The sequence below is a fragment of the Dama dama genome, chromosome 9 (genome assembly GCF_033118175.1).
Source record: "Dama dama isolate Ldn47 chromosome 9, ASM3311817v1, whole genome shotgun sequence".
Lineage (NCBI taxonomy): Eukaryota > Metazoa > Chordata > Mammalia > Artiodactyla > Cervidae > Dama > Dama dama.
This window is the reverse complement of record NC_083689.1, coordinates 33,115,230-33,141,656: the sequence shown is the minus strand read 5'-3', so window position 1 is coordinate 33,141,656 and position 26,427 is coordinate 33,115,230. Positions and strand designations below refer to the sequence as shown.

General features: G+C 35.0%; 1 protein-coding gene across 6 annotated transcripts in view; it reads left to right on the top strand.

Moving 5' to 3' along the window:
• Positions 1–26,427, top strand: part of CSNK1G3 (casein kinase 1 gamma 3) — a 124,674-nt gene that overhangs the window by 42,779 nt on the left and 55,468 nt on the right. For all 6 annotated transcript variants that reach the window (XM_061150898.1, XM_061150899.1, XM_061150900.1 and 3 more), the window contains exons 3-6: positions 3,699–3,739; positions 8,707–8,776; positions 21,290–21,438; positions 23,244–23,478. In XM_061150898.1, the coding sequence (XP_061006881.1) occupies positions 3,699–3,739; positions 8,707–8,776; positions 21,290–21,438; positions 23,244–23,478 (495 nt within the window). The remainder of the gene's footprint in view (positions 1–3,698; positions 3,740–8,706; positions 8,777–21,289; positions 21,439–23,243; positions 23,479–26,427) is intronic.

The following is a 26,427-nucleotide window of genomic DNA, read 5'->3' as shown; positions in this document are numbered from 1 at the left end:
CACTTTCTGTGACTTAAAAATAAACATTTGACCATGTAAATGACAACAAGAACAATATTTTAAGAAGTATTTTGTTTACTTTCATTGTATGGGATCTGTTTTTAACTTTTTGTCCTATAAATATTTTTTTCTCTGTGGTTATGAATAAATATCATATACAATACAAAATAATTCTGAGAAGATGGTAATGTCTTGATGAAATATAAATTCCATTTCTAAACTAAAAATTTTTCCTTTGTTAGACACTCAGGATTTAAGTGTTCCTCAAGATTTAAAATTTTCATTGTATCAATTTATTCACTAAGCCAATTTTATACATTGTGTATTCTTAAAATATATATGGTCACGTCTAAATGCTGAACTAATTGGCTGAAAAATGGTATGTTTTCTAATTTTTTAATTTACGGGCTCAGTGAGTACTTTGACTACAGCTTAGCTTACACCACTTAGGCATCCCTGTTCATCTCCATCTTTGTGATCAGTGTAATAGGTTTGTGAGACTTATGCTACTTAGCATTAGAATGAACACTTTTTTCCCACTCATTTTTATAAAACAAGAACAAAACTCAGAAGAGCATTATAATATTTCTGTGAACAAACACTACTGTACAGTGTTGGAAGTGGTTCTCACTATTTTTGCCATGACATTCTTTGTCACAAGTAGTCTTGCTGTTTGGTCATACAACTCATTGACCGTAAGGCAGTTTTGCCCTAAAGGGGAAGGTAACTGGTTGACAATTTGGTTTCAGTGCTCTAAAAGATAAAAAGAAAACTGGCTGACAGTTTGATTTTGAATGATTGACAGTTTGGTTTCATTTGTCCACGGATGCAGTGCTTTCATGTTTTTTTTTTTTTTCATTTTATATTGAATTATAGTTTGTGTGTTGTGTTAGTTTTAGGCATACAGCAAAGTGATTTAGTTATTTTTACAGTCCCATCACCTCATGGTAAGTAGAAGGGAAATAGTGTGAAGCAGTGACAGGTTTTCTTTCCTGAGCTCCAAAATCACTGTGGACTGTGCTGCAGCCATGAAATTAAAAGATGCTTGCTCCTTGAAAGGAAAGCTGTGAGAAACCTAGACCGTATATTTAAAAGCAGAGATATCACTTTGCCAACAAAAGTCCATATGATCAAAGCATGGAAATGAGAGTTGGGCCATAAAGAAGGCTGAGTGCTGAAGAATTTATGCTTTCAAATTGTGGTGCTGGAGAAGACTCTTGAGAGTCCTTTGGATTGCAAGGAAATCAAAGTAGTCAATCCTAAAGGAAATCAACCCCGAATATTCATTGGAAGGACCGATGTCGAAACCAAAACTCCAATACTTTGGCCACCTGATGTGAATAGCTGACTCATTGGATAAGATCCTGATGCTGGGAAAGATTGAGGGCAAGAGGAGAAGAGGGCGGCTGAGGATGAGATGGTTAGATAGCGTCACTGACTCAGTGGACATGAATTTCAGCAAACTCTGGGAGATAGTGAAGGACACAGAAGCCTGGTGTGCTGCAGTCCATGGGGTTGCAAAAAGTCAGACACGACTTAGTGATGAACAACAACAACTTTGGCTAATTCAGATACAGTTGCTTGTTCTCTGATGCCGTCTTTACCAGGTTTATCATGCAGTTAGAAATTGGAAGCTAAAGAAGAATCAAGCTCTTTGTGTCCCCCACAAAAGAAATGATTACACGATTCCTGATGAGTGTAAGTTTCTTGAAAATGGTCAAAATTTTTGCTGTTTGATAGTGGAGAACATGATGGAGACAGAGTTTTTGTATTTGGTACAGTATCTAGCTTAGTTGATTTGGTGAAATATAAGGAGTGGGCATGTGTTGGAACATGTAAATGTAGTGCAGTGATTTATTACCAGTTATATAGGTTACATCCTGAGGAGGAAATGGCAACCTACTCCAGTACTCTTGCCTGGGAAATCCCATGGCTGGAGAAGCCTGGTAGGCTACAGTCCATGGGGTTGCAAAGAATCGGAGACAACTGAGCGACTTCACTTTCTTTCTTTATATGGGTTACATGTATTGATAATCAGTAGGAGTGTCCCTCGATTATTCATTTTATTTCCAGGGAAATCTGGAGAGACTTAGTGCAAATTTTTTTTATATCATAGAGAATTTAGATCCAGTATGAGATCCTGAATCCTTAATGATTGTCTTTGACAAAAGGTGACAAAGTATCACCTTTTCTCAGATATACCATAATACAACTATTACCATGAATCTTCACAAATTTTAAATGTTTTTTATATTTTCATTTTTCACAATAAAGTCTTTAAAAGATTTTTTTTTACTAGTTTTTCATGTGTCATTGTGTCCTTTTTAATGTTTATTTAAAATTTTATTTTCCTTGTTTTTTATGGCAAAATTGCCTTATGGGCCGTTAGCTGGGCTGTGAAATTGCTTGTGGCAAAGAGTCTTACGTGAAAATACTGCTCACTGTGGCAACATATCCAAGACTGAAATTTTGTCTAGAAGTTTTACTGCCATTCATCAGCTACTGAATAAAATGAAGTTAGGAGTATTATGTTGGAAAAAATTACATGTGTGAAAGTTGATGATTACCTATTTTATTCAGTAGTCAGTGTAACCAGGGCCATTTACTATCATAGTTAAACATAACAACTATCATTGTTCTTCTTTTCTTCAGAAATTCAGAAATCTAATATTGTTCTCTTTTTTATCCTTTTAGCTATACTTGTAAAGAAGCACATGAATTTATGTATCAGATTATCTTTATATACTTAATTCTCCATAGTGTTTTACTTGAACTACAGATGCTGACCCTGTGGAATTTTCTACATTATTTTCAAATTGCTGGTGCCAATGATTAGTGTAATTTACTTGGATTCTTTACATATTAATTATGTTAAATCTTTATTCTGATTGTCTTCTATCTGTTCTTTGTGTAGGTTTTTCGACTTAAAAAGGTTTAAAATGTTTTAAGCTGTCAAATCTGTATAAAATCTTCTGATCTCTTAATCTTTTTCTTTTTTTTTTTTTTTAATGCTCAAAAGGCTTCTATATACTGGGCTGATAAATATTTTTTCTTGTTTTATGGCTTATATCTAACTCTTAAAATAACTGGAATTTAATTTGGTTTTAAGGTGAGTTGCTAATAACACTTCTTCCCCTCAGAGTAAATAACTAGTTTGTCAAAGCCAGTTATTGAATAGTATTTCTAAAATTTTATTTTATTTTAAATGCATTCCAGATTTTTCTGTATATTTACTAGATTATGTAAGAGCCTTATTAAGATCGCATCTGATAATGACAAAGGATTTAAAATGAGGTGGTGATTGAAAAAGGAATTGTCTAGTCTTGTTTCTATATGCCATTCTGGTTTTGAAACTTAGTATGTTTGCCTGTTGATTACTTCCTAAGTGGTACAGAGTATTCTAACAAAATAAGAGTTTTTCTTTTTTTTTTCTTTTTTAATAAATAGGCTAAAGTATTTCTTAGTTAATCTTACTTCTTTCTCTGAATCCAGGTGAAATACTAAATGTTACTGAGTTGATCATAAATTTAAATATATCCCTGTTAATGAGGTTTCTGCTAAATAGTTGGAAGCAAAAATCTATATTTTATTTAAATGTATCCTGTGCTTTTCCTCCTATCCCCCCAGAGCAGTTTTACATAATATATCTTTTAAAATTCACTTCCTGGAGAATCTGACATTTTTCTTTCTTTTTCAAGGGAAAAATTTGTATACAAATGAATATGTGGCCATTAAATTGGTAAGTTCATGTTTCTTATTTTTCTTCAATTATTTTCTTGTTATTTCTCTAACGATTAAGTTGTATTTTCACTAGTTTTTTCCATATCATTTGTAACTTGAGTGTTTATTTGGAAAGTGCAAGGCATAACTGACCTTTTGTTATTAAGCTTCTAGCGTCATCGTGCCCCTCAAGTGTATGGTAATGTATGTGTAAGATATCTGTGTCTTTCTGTGTTACAATAACTTAATTCTTTTACTTTGGCAGCATTATCGAATTGAATTCTTAAAATGTGGCACTGCTTCAAATTTGAGGAAGCTGATGTACTGGCATTTTTAGTATGATAGAAGTTAGAATGCAAGGTTTTTCTTCCTGATTCAAGCATTTGGACAAAAGTGTCTTTAGTATTTAGGATTACATTATTTGAAAATGTATTTCCAGGTAGCTTCCAAAATCTTCTTTTCTGTTTGTGTTTTATGTTTGGTAAAACTGGGTCTTTCTTGACCTTCAGGGATTCAGAAATTCTTGATGTGGGTGGAGGTTAGCCAGGAAAGCAAACTCCCAAGGGACTGATTTGAAGTCCTAAAGAAGCCTGCTATGACAGCTGTAAGGCAGCTTTTTTTTTTTTTTTTCCGGTATAGTTGGGATCTGGGGATTTTTATGATATATAACTTTGTTCTGGTGCAACTTTACTATTTGGTTTACCAGCCAGGTTTCCCTGAGGTTGGGCATGGCTTGCTTGGTTTTCCCAGCCTGCCTGCCAGTCTTGATCTTGTTTCTGCCAGTATAACCTCTGTTATTAGGGTAATGTGACTACAGAAGAGACTATTCAAGCAAGAGGCAAGTTGGAGAAATTGAAAAACAAAACTTTGGCGATAAGATAGAAAACTGTGTTTTAAGTTAAAAAGCACAGTTTAAGTATCTTTCTGAGTGTAAACCAAGTTTCACTGGAACAAATGCTGCCTGTTTTTACTGGAAAATAAAAATGCGCAGTAGGGGTTGTGGTGCTTCTGAGATGGGCTCACTGACATGTGAGTTGGGACTGGCATTTACCTGGCATGAGTTCACCTAGGTTTAAGTTCTGGTCCTTGATTTTTATGACAGAAAATCTGGTTAGGTTGTCTCATTAAAATTGTCACTGTTAGTCAGAACTAGATTCACAGTATTCATCAATTCACTTAGTCAATCAAGCTCTCAGGGGTAAGTATTTCAGAAGAGTTAATTTCTAACTTAAAGTGAAGGTATTTTACTGTTATGGGTCCAGAATGCACACAACAGTATAAATCATGTTTTCTTTCTGTAGGCTGATCTACATAGAATATTAAGCTAAAATTACAAAAAGAAATTTACAAGGTTCCCTTATGAGTGTATAGTCATGACAAGGGGAGTTAGTTTGTGTGAATCACACTAGGGGGACCAGGATGCAAGGAATGGGCACTGCTGACTTTTCTTTGCCCATGGTCTAGGCCAATGGTCTAAGATACAGACATTGAATGGTGATGGGAGTGGACGTGGCACACTAGGATGGCAGTACCTATATTCTTTGTTATTGATGGCTTGTAGTGAGTAGTTCCATTCACGGGAGCATGTGAATGATACTTAGGTTAGGGCAAATAAATCTTTATGTCAAAATAGGAGCCACACTAGGCTCACCTTGACTTGTCAATTTCAGTCATTAACTGGTGACCCTTAGCTCCAGTTATTTTCAGATTTGAAACTTGTTTACCCTGTTGACATCTTTGATACCTTACTAAACATGTACTATATCATCCGTTAGCCTTCTTGTGTATACACATATGTCACTTGTTTTAGTTTACCTTCATGCTGTATCACTGTTAACGTACTTTTTTTTTTTTAATGTCAAGTTTTTTTTTTTTATTCTGGAACCTAAAATTATTTACTAATTTATTTTTGGCTAAACGGAGTCTTTGTTGCTGTGTGAAGGCACTCTCTAGTCGCTGTGAGCAGGGGCTGCTCTGTGTTGTGGTGCGTGGGCTTCTCATTGCGGTGGCTTCTCTTGTTGCAGAGCATGAACTCCAGACGAGCAGGCTTAAGTAGCTGTGGTGTGTGAGCTCAGTAGTTGTGGTTCTCAGGCTCTAGAGCACAGATGCAGTAGTTGTGGTGCTTGGGCTTAGTTGCTCCACAGAATGTGGGATCTTCCCAGACAAGGGATTGAACCCACGTTCCCTGCATTGGCAGGTGGATTCTTTACCACTGAGCCAATGGGGAAGTCCCCTTATTTTTTTTTTTCTTCTTTTGTTTTTTGACATCATTTTTCTGCCTTGGTTTGTCCCTTATTAAAGCACAGTGATCAGAACTACATATAATAATGTTGTTATTCAATATTCTTTGGGAAACTGGGAGTATTTTTATATCTACATGTGGCATTTTGAGGTTGAAGTATGGTACAGAGTTATGCTTGCCTCAGATTCATCCAAAAATGTATTGACAGGACAGAAAATTTTTCATATAAACTGTTAAACCATGGTTGGTACTTAGCTTCCCAAATACTTGCATGTGTGTGTGTGTGTGCATTTATATGTGTATTATATGTATATACATATATATATATATATATAATGTCCTTATTTATTTTTTCTGTCTTATATGTCTGTCTGTATCTATTGTCTCTGTTTATAGAAAACCACATAATTTTGTTCAGAACCTGCCTTAAAAGTAACCACTTGAAAATGTTGTATCTGTATACCTTCAGTACTATCTTATTTTCGTACCTTGGTACAAAGGCCTTATTTGATGACAGTGGTGTTCATTCAGAGAGCAAACTTTAGTGACTAATTTCAGTTTTGTTATATATCCCATATAAAAATTTACACACTTACTTAATGTTACCCTAGTTCATATTGATAGTTTGCTTCAGGTTAATTTGTTAACTTGATCTCAACCACCAGTCTCATATCTTGTTTGTTCAGTTCAGTTCAGTCACTCAGTCATGACTCTTTGCGACTCCATGGATTAGCACGCCAGGCTTCCCTGTCCATCACCAACTCCTGAAGCTTGCTCAAACTCATGTCCATTGAGTTGGTGATGCCATCCAACCATCTCATCCTGTCACCCCCTTCTTCTCCTGCCTCCTGCCATACAACAAATGACAGGTTATTATGTATCTTGTTTATAGTTACGTAATAATCTGTCATTCATGAATAATGAAAAATTCATCCAATGGTGAGGTGACTTTTCTTGTATGGTGGCACAATAAAATTTTAGTGCTAGTAAATATTGGAATCAAGCTGAACTGACTACTAAATTAGATCTGGGTTTCTGTTTTTACCTAGGGAATATTAGTGATTGAGTGAATTATGTATTTTACTTGTGACTGTCTACTTGGGTATCTTTTTATTATATCTTATGGTTATATACTTTAATATAGTTAACTAAAGAATTCCACTCTATGGAAGGGGCTGTTTTAAGTCATATATATGTGTATAGAAATAAAATGAGACAATACTTTGTCTGTTTTTTGTAAATGAGGGAACTGAAAAGTACAAAAAGATTAAGTAAATATAGCAAGTAGTGAATTTATGATTCACACCCAGCACAATTTAATTTCAGTGCCTCTGCCTTTACCCTACCATCCTGCCTCTTAAGAACTAAGTTGATTGTTTTCTCTTATAATAATCTTTATGATTAAATTGTTCCACTGGGATTTTATAGCTTTCTTATTTGAAGTCTTTGTCATTGGTTCTTTCATTACGATATGTCCAAGTATAAATTTCTTTCTAGTTACTCTGTTTGGGATTCACATTCCTCTTGACTCTCTGGTTTGTTATCTTTCATCAGTTCTCTCATTTATTTTTTCAGTTATTGCCTCTGCTCACTTTTCTTTCTCTTTTCCTTATCAAATGCATATTAGTGCTCTTTATATTGTCTAGCTCTTTAATCTTTTTTTCTGTGTTTTCTATTTTTCTTCCTGAATAATGCATTTTGTATAATTTATGTAGATGCATTCTACAAAATTTTCTTATTCTTTAGATATTTTTCTGTCTCTCAGTTTCCAAATTCTCTTTGCTGTTGTGTTAGTGTGTTGACAGATTGGTTTTAAATTTTGGTTATTTTGGGTTTTTTGTTCTTCTTGAAGTTTTGTTGATTTTGTTTGTTTAAATTTTGTTAGCTTGTTACATACTTTCCTGTTGGATCTTGTTCAATTTTCCTGTGTTATTACTCTGTTACAGTTTTGTTTCCTACAAATATTTTCACACATTTATATCTTAAATCTGCTTTGCTTCTGTTTATGTTCTATGAGTGTGTGTGTGTTTGTCTGTGTAGGTATAAATCTCAGAAACATGTTGTTGAATGAAAACTCAGACACATACATATAAAACATATATCATACAATCTCATTTGCATGAAATCCAGCAACAGACAAAACAAATCAAAAGATGATAGAAGTCTGAGAGAAGGGTGATAGAAAAGCGCTAAAGGCTTTTTGAGCTAGTGGTTGGAATTTACAAAGCTCATGAGCCTAATATTTAGAAATTTTGTGTTTTACTGTAAGCTGTACTCCATCTATAATTTTTTAAACTGTATTGCTACTGTCAAAATTTTCCCATCTCCATCGTTGTTCTTTTTTACTTTTCTGTAATGCCACTTTAACCCAGAACCTTTTCATCAGAAATATATAGTGTAGAGGGCACAGTAATTCCTGGAAACAGGAGAAATAGAATCAGGGCCATCATTGCCTTAGTCAAGAATGTTCACAGAATACTTTTCTTCAGGGTCAAAGAGTCAAACATAGTTTTCCCTAATGCTTGTCTAATAGCCATTTAACCTTGTATATGTTTATGGCATTAATTTATTTTACATTGTACTTAAAGTTGATTATTATCTGGATTTAACCTTAGGGAGACAAGGATACCTAATATATATATAAGAGTTGACATCAAGATTTGTAACATTCATAATAATTGGAGCCTAGTGACACTTTAGTAACTTAAATATTTTTAATTGTTGCTTTTTTTTTTTTTAAACAGGAGCCCATGAAATCCAGAGCACCACAGCTACATTTGGAATACAGATTCTACAAGCAGTTAGGATCTGGAGGTAAAGTCTTATATTCATTTTTAAATTTGTAATAAAATGAATTGTCATAGTAACTCTAGTTTCAAGGAATACTATGTTAAATTTAGTTAAAAGTAATACTTCTTAAGGCTGTGGTTAGTAGGTTATTTTCTTACTCACTCTAGAGTCTTCCCTTTTTATTTTAAATATGCCATTTTGGGAGCTTTTTGTGTTGGTACCAATAGAAATAGAGAACATTGTGAAAAAATTTAATTGGGGAATATAAAGTTCATATAGTTTCTAGACTCTTAGACTTTTTGGTGGTATTATAGTTACTGAAATGACTTATGACATAGTAATAGGCTGAAAAATGGCCCCTTAAAAGATATCCATATCACAGTTCCTAGAATCTATAAATGTGACCTTGTAGCAAAGACTTTGCAGGTATGAATAAGTTAAGGATCTTGAGATTAAAGATTATTTTGGGTTATCTCAGTTCAGTTCAGTTGTTCAGTCGTGTCTGACTCTTTGCGAGCCCATGGACTACAGCACATGGGTTATCTGGGTGGCCCCAAATGCACAGTAAAAGAGAGTCAGAGGAATAATTTATGTAACAGAAGAGAAGGCCAGGTGGCTACGGAGGCCAAGACTGGAGTGATATGGCCAATAAGCCAAGGAATCCTGAAATCCTGGTATAGAATTGTCCCATAGAACCTCTTTGATTCAGCGTGTTGAAACTGATTTAAAATTTTTAGCCTCCAGAACTGTGAGAAAATAAATTTCTGTTATTTTAAGCCACAAATGTGTAGTAATTATAGTGGCTGTAGGAAGTTAATACTGATATAGTTTTACATAAACTCTAAATCTAATTGAGAATGGATATTTTGTTCCATTGGAAAAAACTAATGAGAAAATTCCCTATTTTGTGTTGTATTTACTTTATGTTAACGTTTTTCTCAGCTCCACTTTTCATTTCTGTTCTACTAACTGTAATGATTTTTATATGTACAGTGTCTTACCAAGTAAGGATATTTTGTTTTCCCAGATTTAATAGAATGGAATTTTTTCATGTGTCTTTTTGTAAGCTCATGTTTACCTTCTGCTTGGTAGAGCTGTACATTTCTTAATACATTATCAATTTTGCATTCTTTTCTTTTTCCTTAGAGCATGCTTTCCAAATGAGTCATCATTGTGGGGACACTAAGTTGACATTTTGTAATAATGGTTTTATCATTATAAACTTTCTATAGTGCATGTTTGAGTCTGATACAGACAGTCCTCCAGGACTTATCAAAATTATCACTGACAATTGAGATTTAAATGGTGAGGGGATACAACTAGTTATATGTGAAACTATACATATTAGTTAGGACTAGTAAGTGACAGAAAGCCCTAAGAAGCTAAGTGGGGGGAAAAAAAGGAGTTTATTGACCACGTACTATAAATTCGGGGAAAAGACTTGTCTATAAGACTTTGCAGTACTGTCACCAGAGACATTCTTTAATTTGTCTCTGCTTTCTGTGTGTGTCTGTGTGTGTGTGTAAGCAAATGTGTAAGCTTTGTTCTCTGATTGGCCCTTCTTACAAAATGACAGAGAAGCTTACCAACAGCCTAGCTTAGCACTTATAAAGGTATCTCTTAACTAAAAATTTCAGCAAAAGTTCTAGAACTGTGAATTGTAATGGTTGCCTGAAGTGGGGAGGGAGGGGTAATTAGGGATTTTAGGAAGGTCGTGTGCATACTGCTGTATTTAAAGTGGATAACCAACAGAGACCTGCTGTATAGCACATGGAACTCTGCTCCGTGTTATGTGCCAGCCTGGATGGATGGGGGTTTGGGAGAGAATGGATGCATATATGCTTATGGCCGAGCCCCTCACTGTTCACCTGAAGTTACCACAGCCTTGTTAATTGGGTAAAAGTTTAAACTTTGGGGGAAAAAGTTATAGCACCAAAAAAATAAAAGTTCTGGAACTGAATCGTACTTGTTTTGTATCTAGTGATTTAATCACTGTGAATTTGATTGCCCAGACTTGCATCTTGGGCTCATCTCAGGCACTACCTGAAATCCAGGGGCCAAGAATAGGGAGAGGTGGTTGTCTCGTGGGAAACTGAGGTGTCACCAGAAGAAGGAAGATTGAATTGGCTGGGGACCATGTGTTGAGAACTGCTGAGCTGGGAGTATAAGCATTGGTGCTAAAAGTTAAGAATACCTGAAAGCAAAGAATTTCCTTGGAAAAGAACATAACCTGTGTCATAATTCTATAGTTTTTCTAATCAGATTTCAGTTTTTCTTGATCAGGTCTGTAGAGTTTAAATTTCCTGATAAGAATGTTAATATTGATGTGCGTGCATTCTAAGTTGCTTCAGTCATGTCAGACTCTATGCAACCCTGTGGACTGTAGCCCTCCAGGCTCCTCTGTCCATGGGGATTCTTCAGGCAAGAATACTGGTGTGGATTGCCATGCCCTCCTCCAGGGGATCTTCCCGACTCGGGGATCGAACCCATGTCTCTTACGTCTCCTGCATTGGCACATGGGTTCTTTACCACCACTTCGGTTCTAATCCTTCCTACATGAACAGTAGTGGACCTGAAAATGGAAAGAAACATCATGACAATCATTCTTTTAATAAGATGCTTAACTGTTGCCCACCTATAAGGAACTGAAGTACCAAACAGTATTAAGAGTGTAGGATCTCCATATGTTATTTTGTGACTTAATTGATGGTGCTTTATCACATAAGTGAAGTGCTGAAATATAAAATGAGGTGTTAAATTTATTTTGGGAGAGAGATGGTGCAATTGTACTTTCACATTGTGTGTGAATTTTGTATTCTTACCCATTCTGCAACATTTCTTGGGAAAAAAATACTTGTCTCCAGTGTTGGGGATGCTAATAAGCATCACTGAAAATTAGTGATGTTAGAAGTTAATCAGAGTAACTTTTGTCAGCCCACAATCAAGGACTTTTTGTAGTAGTCTCAAAAATGCTTTTAGAACAATTGAAATTGGGTGGACTCTAAGTTTATAGTTGAAAGTTCACTGGATATAAAAACAAATAAAAAAGCTTGCTTTTGCTCATTGAGTTGGATTGTGTTCATGCTTTTCAGTAGCCAGAAAACTTTGATCAAGAGACACAGCTAGTAACTTAAAACCTCATTACTCTTTGCTCTCAACCATCTCTCCAGAGCCTCTCTTCTTGCCCTCTTGTCCCTCACCTCTCACTTCTGGTCTTGCGTATCATATTTATATTGCTGTGGTTGTGTTGTTTTATTTGGTGCTTGTTTAGGGTACTCCCTATCCCCTGTTTATTAGTTGCAGCTTTTCCTAATTCATAGCAGTTTGATTTGTTTGCTCATTGTTAGAAAACTGCCCAGCCATGTCCTGGGAAATGGAATTTTAGTTTGGTTTTTCCAGTGCTTGCTTTTTGCTTTGTATTCGATTTTGAAAAGATATGTAACTCTGATCATGTATTCAATGACAGAATTTGTGTTGAAATACATTATCCATTATATTAGTAGTTATGTAAGAAGGTTTTGCATTCATTGACTCATGAAGCAATATGTATTTCAAAGTTATTTAGAGTTAGATCATTTTTTTTCACCAAAGATCTTTGCTGAATCATTTTAAGGTAAAATTATGTTGAATGATAAAGCTGGGGTATTTTTCCTCAGATTGGAGACTAAATATTTAATTTACTCAGTGAAATGTAATGCTCTTTATGGAATTTAGCCATCTTGGATAAGGTAGAGATAAATATTTTTGAGACTCTTTGAAACCATTAAAGAAAGGAAGTTTTTGAAGAAAATGGAAGCTGTTCTCATTTGTTCCTTTGTTGATCTCTTTCTCAGTATTATTTTAGAAAGCCAAAGATATATTATGTGTATACCTTGCTTGAATGTACATGTACAACCGCCAACAATGAGTTGGCTTGTATGAATTTATTTACGCATACGTCTTTTCAGTTCAGAAATTCTGTGTGAATAGTTATGAATTTTGAGTTATGCTTAATAGATGCCTTTGAAGAGAGGAAAATTAAACATTGGGAAGCAAGGAAGTTGGTGATTTGGATAGCAGAACTAGGGTAGGAAACTTGAAATGCAGCCTTAGAACAAAATAGCAAGGCAGAGTAAATCTGGGCCTTAGAATGGGAGGTATGGTGGGGAGGGAGAGGAAGGCAAGATTATATTATATGGTGGCAGAGTCTGAACACTACACAGCTGACCCTTGAACAGTGGGGTCCACTTACACATGAGTTTTTTTCAGTAGGAAGTAATACTTCCCCGGCGGGCTCCGCTGGTGGCTCAGACAGTGAGGAATCTGCCTGCAGTGCAAGAGACGCAGGTTCCATCCCTGGGTCTGGAAGATTCCCTGGAGAAGGGAATGGCTCCCCACTCCAGTATTACTGCCTGGAGAATTCCATGGAGAGAGGAGCCTGACAGGCTACAGCCCGTGGGGTCACCAAGAGTCAGACAAGCCCGAATGACTAACACTGTCACTATAATACTACATGATATAAGGTTGGTTGAATGTGAGGATGTGGAATCTCAGACACAGAGGATCCAAAACATGTATATGGGGGGCTGACTGTGAGTTACATGTGGATTTTTGTGCACTGGGATCAGTGCCTCTAACTCCTGTGTTTTCCAAGGGTCACTTCTACTTTGCTTAATTCTAAGGAGCTCCAAAATGAAGTTCATGGTTAATAAGAATATAACTTTGAATATTAGGGAGAGTGTTTGAGAAATACTTACTCAGTTACAGTTAATACTTGGATTAAGTAAATGTGGCCTAAATCTTTTTCCAATTCGTTTTTCTTTGTTGTCCCTGAAGTTTTTTTCTAAGTCATTGGAAGTTTCAGGTGTGCAGCGTTATAATCTGGCATCTGTGCAGGCACTCCTTGTTCTGTTGCTCTTCACCAGTATTTTTTTTTTTTTTAAATTACAAATGGACGTTTGTGGCATCCCTACAGAGAGCAAGTCTTTGGTGCCCTTTTTCTAATGGCATCTGCTCACTTCATGTCTTTGTGTCACATTGGGACAGTTTTCACAGTATTTCTGACTTTTCTGAATGGCAGCTTCCCTTGTAGCTCAGTTGGTAAAGAATCTGCCGTAATACAGGAGACCTGGGTTCGATTCCTGTGTCAGGAAGATCCCCTGGAGAAGGAAATAGCAGCCCAGTCAGTATTCTTTCCTGGAGAATCCCATGGACAGAGGAGCTTGTCAGGCTACAGTCCATGGGGGTCTCACAAGTCAGACCTGACTGACCAACTAAACCACCACCATCAGACTTTTCCATTATTACTATGTTTGTTCTGGTGAACTATGTTCGGTGATCTTTGATGTTACTATCACAACTTGCTGAAGGGTCAAATGATGGTTAGCATTTTTTAGCCATAAAGGATTTTTAAGTTAAGGTATGTACATTGTATTTTTAGACATAATGCTACAGCATACTTAATAGGCTTCAGTATAGTGTAAACATAACTTCTATATGCACCAAGAAACCAAAAAGTTCTGTTTAAATTTATTTTGATATTCCTGTTATTGCAGTGGTCTGGAACTGAACCCAAAATATGCCCTAAGTATGCCTGTACACACTACAAAGTGATCATCACCACATTTCTATTTACCATCCATCACTGTACAGCTGACTCCCCTTACCCATTTCACTCATCCCCCTAACTCCCTTTCCCTCTGGTAACCACTAATTTGATTTCTACATCTGTGAGTTTGCTTTTGATTTATTTTGTGTATTCATTCATTTTGCTTTTTTTCGATCCCACACATGAGTAAAATTTTGTGGTATTTGTCTTGTTTGCTTATTTCACTTAGCATAGAACGTTCAGTGTCCATCCATGTTGTCACAAATGGCAGGACTTCATTCTTTTTTGTGGTAGAGTTCCTTCATGTATATGCACCACATCTCTATCCATTCATGCATCCATGAACACTTAGCTTATTTCTGTTTCTTAGCCATTGTAAATAATGCTGCAGTATTTAGGGGTTCCTGTGTCTTTTCACATTGTGTTGTGTTCTTTGGATAATACCTAGAAGTGGAATTTCGCTGGGTCAGATGGTAGTTCTATTCTAATTTTTTTGAGGAATCTCAATGCTGTTTCCCATATGACTGCACTAATTTTCAGTCCCACCAACAGTGTACAAGGGTTCCCTTTATCCACATCTTTTCCAATATTTGGTTTTTATTTTTCTTATTTGATAATAGCCATTCTAACAGGTGTGAGGTGGTCTTTCATTGTGGTTTTGATTTGCATTTCCCTCATAATTAGTGATGCTGGACATCTTTTCATGTGCCTTTTGATGTGTCTTTAGAAAAATACCTATTCAAATCCTCTGCCCCCTTTTTTTTTAATCATAAATGGACTTTTCAAATTCAGTCATAAATTGAATTTTGTCAAATGCTTTTTCTGAGTCTGTTGAGATAATCATGAGATTTTTATCCTTCCTTTTGTTAATACAGTATATCATGTTGATTGACTTTCAGATGTTAAACATTCTTGCATTCCTGGAATTAATCCTACTTGATCATGATGTATGATTCTTTCAATGTATTGCTGGATTTGGTTTGCTGATATTTTGTTGAGGATTTTTGCAGCTTTGTTCATCAAGGATGTGTGTGCTCAGTTGCCGAGTTTTGTCCAACTCTTTGTGACCCCATGGACTGTAGTTCGTCAGGCTCCTCTATCCATCGAATTTCCCAGGCAAGAATGCTGGAGTGGGTTGCCATTTCCTACTCCAGAGGGTCTTCCTGACCCAGGGATCAAACCCGAGTCTCCTGTGGCTCCTGCATTGGCAGGTGCATTCTTTTTACCACTGTGCCACCTGGGGAACCCTCATCAAGGATATTGGCCTGTAATTTTTTTTAATGGGGGTCATTGTTTGGTTTTGGTATCAGGGTAATGCTGTCTTCATGAGATGTGTTCGGAAGGTTTTCTTCCTCTTCAGTTTTTGGGAAGAGTTTGAGAAGAGTTGGTATTAAATCTTTCTGAATGTTTTGAATAATTTACTGATGAAAGCCATCTGATCCTAGACTTGAATTTGTTGGGAGCTTTTTGATTCCTCTTTCAGTCTCCTTACTAGTAGTTATTCTATTAAAATTTTCTATTTCTTCATAATTCAGTCTTGGGAGCTTGTTTCTAGGAATTTCCCACTCTTTTCTAAGTTGTCTAATTTATTAATATATAACTGTTCATAGTGGTTTCATAATTTTTTGTATTTCTGTTGTATCATTTGTAATTTCTCCTCTTGCAGTTTGATTTTGAGTCCTCTTTTTTTTTTAAGGTTAGTCTAGCCAAAGATTTCTCAATTTTATCTCTTCAAAGAACTAGCTCTTGTTTCATTCATCTTTTCTATTGTTTTTTAAATGTCTTTCATTTATTTCCCCTCATATCTTTATTATTCCTTCCTTGTAATTTTGGACTTCATTTATTCTTTTTGTTTCCTTTAGGTATAAAGTTACATTATTTGTTTTGGATTTTTCTTGCTTTTTGAGATAGGCCTGTATTGCTATGGACTTTCTTCTTTGAACTGCTTTTGCTGCATCCCATGGATTTTGGTATGTTGTTACTCTGCTTTCACTTGTCTCTAGGTATTTTTTAATTTCTTCATTGACCTATTGGTTGCTTGGTACATGTTGTTTATTAATTTCTATGATTTTGTGCTTTGTGGTTGATATTTAGTTTCATAGAATTGTGGGTTGGAGAATATGCTTGATATGATGTCAGCCTTTCTGAATTTATTCTGAGACTTTGTGACTTAATATATGATCTCTCCTGGAGAATGTTTCATGTGCACTTGAAAAGAATGTATATTTTGGTGCTTTTGGAAGGAATATTCTATATATTAAGCCCATGTAATCTAATACATGATTGAAATTTGTTTTCTTTCTGATTACTTTTTTCTGGGTGATCTATCCATTGATGTAAGTAGGTTGTTAAAGACTTTTACTATTATTGTTTGCTTTCAATTTCTCCTTTAGGTTTGTTAATGTTTGAGTTGTATATCTTAGTCTTCCTCTACTAGATGCATGTACATTTATAAATGTGTTACCTTTTTCCTGGATTGACACCTTTATCATTATGTTTGCTCTTCTTTGTCTTTTATAGTCTTTGTTTTAAAATTTTCTTTCTCTGATATGAGTATAGCTAGTCCAGCTTTCTTTTTGTTTATATTTGCATTGAAATGTTTTTCAATTTTTTCACTTTCAGACTGTGTGTATCCTTTCTCCTGAAGTGAGTCTTGTGTAGACAACATGTAGATAGGTCTTTTTTTTCCCCCTTTAAATTCAAATAGTCCCTCAGTGTCTTTTAATTGGCTGTTCTAGTCCATATACATTTGAAGTAGTTCTTGATAAATACATACTTATTGTCATTTTGTTATTTTTTTTCTGGTAGTTTTGTAGTTCCTCTCTGTTCCTTTCTTTGCTTGTGTTTTGGTAGTTTTCTTCAGTGATATATTTACATTTCTTTCCATTTTCTTTTGTGTATTTACTACACGTTTTTTTCCCAGTGGTTATTATGAGATTCACATCGAACTGTCTATATAAGTAGTAGCCTGTTCTAAACTGGTAGCACCTTGAATGCGAAAGCTTTATCTAACAAAAGTTTTTCTCAGTGTTTTATGCTTTTGATGACATATGTTGTCTCTTAATTTAAAGCATCCATTGTTATTGGAATTTAATTTAAATTTACTGCTTTTTGTCTTTAAACCATCATGTTTGCTTTATAAGTGATTGATCCGCTACCTTTATTATATATTTACCTTTTCCTGTAATATTTTTTACTTGTGTATGTTTTCTTACTATTAATTAGTTCTTTTTCTTTTCAGCTTAAGAAATCTCTTCAATATTTCTTATAGGGCCAGTTTAGTTGTGATGAACCTCTTTAAACTTGTGTTTATCTGGGAAACTCTTCATCCTTTCTTCAGTTCTGAATGATAAACTTGCTAGACGGAGAATTCTTGGTTGAAAGTTTTTTCCTTTGTAGTACTCTGAATACATTATGCCATTTACTCTTGGTCTGTAAAACTTCTGCTGAAAAATCTGCTGATTATCTTATGGGATTTACTTTGTAGGTAATAAGTTGGTTTTCTCTTGTTTTTAGAATTCTCTCTTTATCCTTAACTTACATACCATTTTAATTATGACATGTCTTGGTGTATGTTTGTTAGAGTTAATCTTTATTGGAACTCTCTGGAATTCCTGGACCTGGATGTCTTGTTTCCTTCCGCAGATTAGAGAAATTTTTGGCCATATTTCTTCAGATGATTTTTCTGGCCCCTTTTCTCTCTCTTCTTCTTCTGGGATCTATGTAATGCAAACGTTATTTTGCTTTATGCTGTCTCAGTGGTTTCTTAAGTTAATTCCACTTTTTAAGATTCATTTTGCTTCTCTGTCTGGATAAGTTCAGTTGTTTTGTCTTGCAGTTAACTGATTCAGTCTTTTACCTCATCCAGTCTACCATTGAACTCCTCCAGTATATATATATTTTTAATTCAGTTATAACTTATTTGGTACTTTCTTGTATTTCTGTCTCTATGTTAATCCATTCTTCTCCTGTGTTCAGTGAGCATCTTTATGGCTAGAAGCTACAGGAAATGGGTTATTAGAGATTGCTAGATCAAGAACATAAAAATACTTTTCAGTGGCACAGAGGCAGGAGAAAAACATCGTAGAAATATTTTTTAAAACTTAGTAACTAAGAGCTATTGATAAATCTTAATTGCATCACTAGGCTCTTAATGTATATAGCATAGTAAAAGCAGTATGTCAGAGTTAGAGTAAACATTAATGAGTCTCTTATCCACTATTTCTGAGCCTTTTGTCTTTTTTACACGTCATATGGGTAGATATAACTCAAGTATGGTATGAGTGGCTCCAGTAAGAATTCATGCTAAGGTGGTGGTTTGGTTGCTAAGTCATGTCTGACTCTTGCGACCCCATGGACTGTAGCCTGCCAGGCTCCTCTCTCCATGGGATTCTCCAGGAAAGAATACTGGAGTGGGTTGCCATTTCCTTCTCCAAGGGATCTTCCCGACTTAGGAATCGAACCTGGGTCTCCTGCATTACAGGCAGATTCTTCACCAACTGAGCTACAAGGGAAGCTGCTATTCAGAAAAGTCAGAAATACTGTGAAAACTGTCCCAATGTGACACAAAGACATGAAGTGAGCAGATGCTATTAGAAAAAGGGCACCAAAGACTTGCTCTCTGTAGGGGTGCCATAAACGGCCAATTTGTAATTAAAAAAAAAAATACTGGTGAAGAGCAGCAGAACAGGGAGTGCCTGCACAGATGCCAGATTATAACGCTGCACACCTGAAACTTCCAATGACAGCAACCAGAGAAACGATTCAGGGACGACCAGGGAAAACTTGACTTGGAAAAAGATTTAGGCCACGTTTATTTAATCCAAGTATTAACTGTAACTGAGTAATGTATTTCTCAAACACTCTCCCTAATATTCAGTTATATAGCCTTACTTCTTTTCTTATTAACCATGAACTTAATTTTGGAGCTCTTTGGAATTTAGCAATGTTGAACTGACCCTTGGAAAACACAGGAGCTAGGGACACTGACCCTCTGCAGAGTCAAAAATCCACATGTAACTCATAGTCGGCCCTCCATATACGTGTTATGGATCCTCTGTGTCTGTGGTTCCACATCCTCCCATTCAACCAACCTTAACTCATGCTCTAATGATTCTTTTGGCAGGGGAAAATGTGTGTGTTTATCTGGTGTGTGGTGCAGGGTGATGATATATACACATGGGAGTGTATGTATATATATGCGAGTGTATCTTTATACACATGGGAGTGTATGAGAATCTCTGTTTTTGAGGAAGGGACCATGTATGCAGTTTGACTGTGTCTCCTTCCTCTGTGCTTATCATGACTATATTATGTTACCTTCCTATCTTTAGCTGTCCTCACGCCTCCCTTACATTCGCATTTCAGGAAAAATTGGTCTTTTCTAAACTATTGATATTATAGATAAACTGAAGTCTACTTGAGAGATTGAATAGTTAGTATTAAGACAGACTAAGAACCTAATTATCTTGGCTTCCAGTCCAGTGTTTTATTTTGCCCATGCAGTACTTACTATGCAAAATGATAGAATAAACAGTAAGAGTGAAATTGCATTCCTCATACTGTTTATTTTTAAAAGAATGGGGGAACGTTTTAGTATATTTTAGAAAGTTTTTTCCCTTCCAAAATCATTACACAAAACAAAAAACACTTGTAAGTAAAACTGAGGCATTTTAGATGGAAGTTGTTCATTTCCTTAAAACAAATAGATAGATGCAGTATTAAAATAAAATGATCACCTATTATATGTTAATTTGTTGGGAGTCTTAGTTCTAAAAATGAAATAAATGAGAGAGGTTCAGGAGGGAAGGGACATAATGTATATCTGTATCTGATTCATGTTGATGTATGGCAGAAACCAATACAATATTGTAAAGCAATTATCTTCCAGTTAAAAACAAATAAAAAAATACACAAAAAAGTAAAAGTACATTTGATTTCTGTGCATTTAGGCTTTATATTTAGAGTTTGTATTATTTTGTGTTCTTTCATAATGAATTATTTAGTAATTAGTGATATATAATAAGAGACTTTATTGTCTTCTCCCAGTTTCTATGGAGTCCAGGCATAGTTTAGCTTTGTCCTTTTTTGAGGGTCTTTTTCTAGGTTTAGACCAAGGTGTAAGCCTGGACTGCAGTCTTTTCTGAGGCTCAGAGTCCTCTTCCAGGTTCGTTCGTATTTTCAAAATTGACTTTTTCAGGGCCTTGGGACGAAGCTCTCAGTTCCTAAAGCCTGCCCACTGTTCTCTGGCATGTTGCCATCTTGTGCAACATGGTAGTTGGTTTTTAACGTCAACAGAACTGCTCTGCTGCTTTTGAATATTTCTGACTTCTAGCATGGCTTTTTAAGTGTCTTACCTGATTAGGTCAGGCACATCAGAATAATCTCCCTTTTGATTAAACTCCAGTGACATGGGCCTTAGCTATGTTACTTTTGCCATATAATACAACCTAATGATTAGAGGAAAATCTGGGAATCTTGCCCACAATTGGAGGAGAAGGATTATACACCAGAGGGATGTGTACACCAGTGGATGGGAATCTTGGGGTTGATCTTAACGTTATGCCTACCACAAGGTTATCAAAGAGTGCAGTGGCTCCTTTTTTCAGTACAAGTAAGATCTTTCCTGTGTGCCAGACATTTCTGTAGGCCATGGAAATAATAAGGCTCAAATGCACAGTTGCTTTCTGTGGTGAAGTGGTGGAGACCAACAGTGAAGCAGTGTTTATAACATAGTTCAGCAATGCAGGTGGAGCAGAGGTGTAACCTGACTCCCTGTGGTTCATGAGGGAGGAGGCTGTTTCAAGAAAAGTTTGTACAGAAAAAGTAAAAATCCTGCTGCAGCTCTTAAAACTACAGAAATGTTTTAAAAATTGTGTATTGATTTTCTAGGAAGCAGAGTTTGATGTTTAAGATGAGGAAGTTATTAAAGCCCTTCTTCTTTCCCCCAGATGGTATACCTCAAGTTTACTATTTTGGCCCTTGTGGTAAATACAACGCTATGGTGCTGGAACTACTGGGACCTAGTTTGGAAGATTTGTTTGATTTGTGTGACAGAACATTTTCTCTTAAAACGGTTCTCATGATAGCTATCCAACTGGTAAGTAAAGCAGGATGTTTTGAAGCTGCTTGACCAATTGTATGGTTCCATTTGGCGACTAAGTTACTTTATAAGTTCTGCAACATTGTCGTCCATAGCATTCAACCTAATAAAAATATGTCTACTTTTCATATCATTGTCTTGTCAGGATGAATGTAGCTTAAAATAACTGATGCAGATATATTTTTTTTGTGTGAAAAAATTAGTATCTTATTGCTTTAAGATCAGAATGCTCCATTGGAGAATTAAGTTGTTTCCAGCACTCTTTTCATGTCAAAAATGAATACTTAGGGAGGTTCAAAAGGGAAGAGGTATAGGTATACCTATGGCTGATTCATGTTGAGGTTTGACAGAAAACAACAAAATTCTGTAAAGCAGTTACCCTTCAATAAAAAAATAAGTTAAAAAAGAATGAAAATAGCAAACATAGGTGATGATATGGAGAAAAGAAAATCCTTGAACACTGATGGTAGTAATGTAAATTGGTACAGCCACTGTGGAAAACAGTATGGAGATTTCTCAATAAAACTAAAAAAAAGATCTACCATACGTGGAAAAAAAAATGAATACTTAGAGAACCGTCAGAAACACAGGTTTTTAATCTCAGTAAATTAATGTAAAATGGCCTAGGAAAAGAAGAAACAAACTAGTGAGGGGGTCTTAGACATTTAAATTTCAGGGAGCCTATGTGGCAATAACCTAGAGGATAATTTTTAAGGATGTTTCTAAACAAATGTTAATAAGTATATGTTGCAGAAGTCTTAAAATTGTTTTTAATCTGTTGATTTTTTTCACTTCTGCAGATTTGCCATATAGAAGTATTCAGGTGTACTTAAAGCTTTTTGTCCAGAGATGTCTATAATAAAGTGGGAAACAACCCAAATGCACAGAAATAAGTTAGTTGAATAAATTATTAATAACAATAAGATAATATGTAGTCATTAAAAATTGTTTATTAAAAGAATATTTCATGACCTGAAAAATGCTCATAACACCTAGTTAATGAAAAGTATAGGTCATAGAATGTTATGTATATATATGACCCAAAATTTGTTAACAAACTAAAATGGCTTGAGTGACTGTGTTCACTTACATTGTATTGTGAACCATGATTATTACTAAATGAAGCATTTTTATTTACTTACTTGTAATGTTTTATTTTGTGACAATTTATACAATGAATATTGAGTAACTGTAAAGCAAGGAATAAAAATGTATTATATTATTATTAGAGTTGTATTCCAAAGTTTTCTAGTTTCAATATCTTTTTAAATGTTTAATACGTAAGAAAAGTGAACAAGTTATGAAAAAGAAAAATATGACTGAAGGGTGCTCTGTTAACTGTTTTTAACAGTTTAGACTCTCTAAGTTTCTTTAGTGTAAGAATTGTAAAAGTTTTTCCATTATTGAACTGAAAAGGAAAAATAAATTGCAATTTTCTGAATATATCTGTTTATACTTTTAAGATTTTGTATTGGTAAATTTATTTGATTGTATAAGGTGGCATCATCTGAAAGTTTTGATTAAATCAGTCTTCCTGATATGAAAGGGATTCATAAAATGCAAGCACTTCCATTTATAAGTGACCAAAATAGAAAAAGAGATTTTTCATCATAATTGAACATGTTTTTGAATGATATAGCATGTTGCTTTTAAGGGGATAAAACAGTTTCTGTTTGGTTTTTTTTTTTCTCCTCTTTACATTGTTTTCATTGTGAAAATTGTCTTGCCGCTCTCATCCTATTTTATGCTAGTCAAGCCTAAAATAAAATTTATCTTTTGTTTTTTTTCTTTTTTGCATCAAGATTTCTCGCATGGAATATGTCCATTCAAAGAACTTGATATACAGAGATGTAAAACCTGAGAACTTCTTAATAGGCCGGCCGGGAAACAAAACCCAGCAAGTTATTCATATTATAGATTTTGGTTTGGCAAAGGAATATATTGATCCAGAGACAAAGAAACACATACCGTATAGAGAACACAAGAGCCTTACAGGAACAGCTAGATATATGAGCATAAACACACATTTAGGGAAAGGTATGTGTACCTTTTGTAAGTATGGATGTTTGAACTCAGTATGCTGACAGTGTGAGTTTTTATTTGTCATTATGGTTCAGTTTTTGCAGGTTACAGTTGCTTCTATTGTAATTTTTATTTATCTCATCTAGAGTGTACTTTCATTTGTATTTGATAAGTCTTTTAAAGTAACTTGTTTGAAATAAATGGATGACAGATATCCTTATGGTCACTATATCTTTTTTTTTGTAACTTGAAATATTTAACTTTGATACACTTAGGGTGATCCATTTGATTATTTCTGTTAAAAGAATGTCAGAGAATACTTAATTTTAACTGAATTTAATGTGTGTAAAGATTTCGGATTGAGACTTTAGCTCTCTGATACAGCTAGCCAGGGAGATAGCAACCTGCCTAATACATTGAATACTGAGACTACATATCTTAGAGGTACTGTTTACTTTGTACTATTATTTAACCTTTTAAAGAAGGTCTCTTATTTGTATAAAGGATAAAATAATATCAACTGCACAGAATTTCTTATAGCTTTTTCTCCCCTTGGTTCAAGTTCCAGTTCAGGATCGCATATTTCATCTTTTTGTCATATCTCTTTAGTCTCTTCATCTGGGACAGTTCCTTGCCTTTCTTTATGGTTCATGACCTTGATATTTTTTGAAGTGCAGGCTGTTTTGTAAAATGTCCTGTGTTTGAGGCCGTCTCATATTTCTTCATGATTATACTTGGGTATGCAGTCTAAGCACAGATATCATAGAAGTGATATGATCTCAGTGCATCACATCAGAAAGGAATATGATGTCGCCTTGGTTCCAAGTAGCTTTGATCACTTGCCTAGGGTAGTGACTGCTAAGTTTCTCCACTTAACAATTTCTTATTTTCCCTTTGTATTTAGAAAATGTTTTCTAAGGTGAGTTTTGAGATTTTGTAAATAGGTTTGTTTTTCATCAAATTTATACCCCCTAGATTATTTTCTGACTTCATCATTCCTTATGTATTCTAGTTTACATTCTAATGTAGGCAAAAGCTGTCCCTTCTTCCCTAATTTGTTAATTTATATAAGCATGGACTCATGGATTCTTATATAATTGGATGTATTATAGTCCATTGCTATCATTATTTATGTCATCATTTATTTTGAAGCGCAGATTGTCCCAAATTTGGTTGCTGGTTGCTCTGTCATGCTGGCTCTGCTGTTCCTTTGGCATGTTCTCATGACTCTTGGAAAACTTCTTTCCTTTTTTATGCAGCATGTTGTTCTAGGCTCATCTTATAGCTTTTCTACTCTAGCCCAGATATAACATTTTCTAAGCAGCCCTGGGTCCTTTTATTGAATAATAAACACACACACATATAATAAAACCAGGAAATGTGTGTAGGTGTGTCTGTTTTGATTTCTACCAGCAGCCAATGGGAGTTCTGTTTGTTTCACATTCTTGACAACATTTGGTATTGTCTATGTTTTTCATCCTAGTCATTCTAGTGAATATCTGTAGTGCTATTTTATTTTACTGTGACTAATGTTTGTGAGCATCTTTCATGTGCTTATTGACCATCTGCATGTCTTCTTTTGTGGTGTGCACATTGTCTCATTGTTTGCTTTTAGGAGTTCTTTATATATTCCGGATGTGAGTCTTTTGGCAAATACTTGCCCTGTGAACACTTTCTTCTACTCTGTGGCTTGTCTATTCATCTTCCTAGTGTTGACAATTGATAAGCAAAAGTTGTAAATACTTATGAAGTCTAATTTATCAATTTTTTCTTTTATGATTACTACTTTTTAAATCCTAAGGAATCTTTGCCCGTTATAATGAGAACATTTTGTGTTTTCTTCTGCCACCTAGAATTCATTTTTTGTGTGGTGTGAGATAGGATTAAGATATTCTTTTTATGATATTCTTTTCCATTGGATTACTTTTGTGTGTTTCTGAATAAAATTGGTTCTAGGTTGTGTTTCCAATAGTTTATTCTTAAGTCTTAAGCCTTGGTCAGGTTTCATATCATAGGAACTCTAACTTAAGTTTCTGCTTTTAGATTCTGTATCTACCATGTTACTCACAGAGAGAAGAGACAGGAACATAAATTGATTAGTTTTTATCCACTCTCATTGCTCAGTGTACCTTAAAATATAATCACAGTTTGTCCAGAGCCTTAGAAGTCATCTAATCCAACCTCTAACTCCTGGTCTTAGCTGCTGCTTTAACCATTCTCTCCAGACCTGTCTGCTATCCACCTGCTTCTGTCTCTCAGCCTAAATAGCACATGGCATCTTCCCTGACAGCTTACCTGATGGTAGACTCTTGATATTTTTTCAGGTTTTTGAAATACCTGAAAATGTAAGTTTGCCTTTTTTTTTTTTTTTTTAAGTCAGTAGTATTTATATTTCAGGTGATATTTGTGTGAATGCCTTTCAGTAACAGACTTTCATGATAGATTTTAAAACATGTTTGGGTAGATATACAGCTTTCAGGATTGTGTCTTCTGTTAAAACCAGGCACATCTATGTTTATATGAAGTGTCTGAGAAATTTTCATTTCATGGTAGTTGTTAAGATTATTTTATAACAACTAACAAAGGTTCGCCACCATTTTATTATGAGACGTGAAGTCATGACTTCCTTCTGGCCTGGTGTTCTGTATCTGAACAATGGTAAATGTAACAGGATTCTATTTCTAGAAATGGCCAAGTAGTCTGATATGTTTGTCTTTGTTAGAAAAGCCCTCAGAGCTTGGGAAGTGGCATTTAACTATTGTAATAATCTCTTTTTTACTCTTCTTTCAGGAAGCAAACACAAAATTATTTCTTGGGCAAGTTCTGCAAAGAACAAAAGCTTTAAACCTTACTTTTTCTCATTTGTAAAAGCTCTCATTCTCAGTTTAGATGTAGAATTTGGGAATGGATGCTAAAAATAGAAAATTTATTTGATAGATTATATGCGTTCCTTCTTTTTAAATT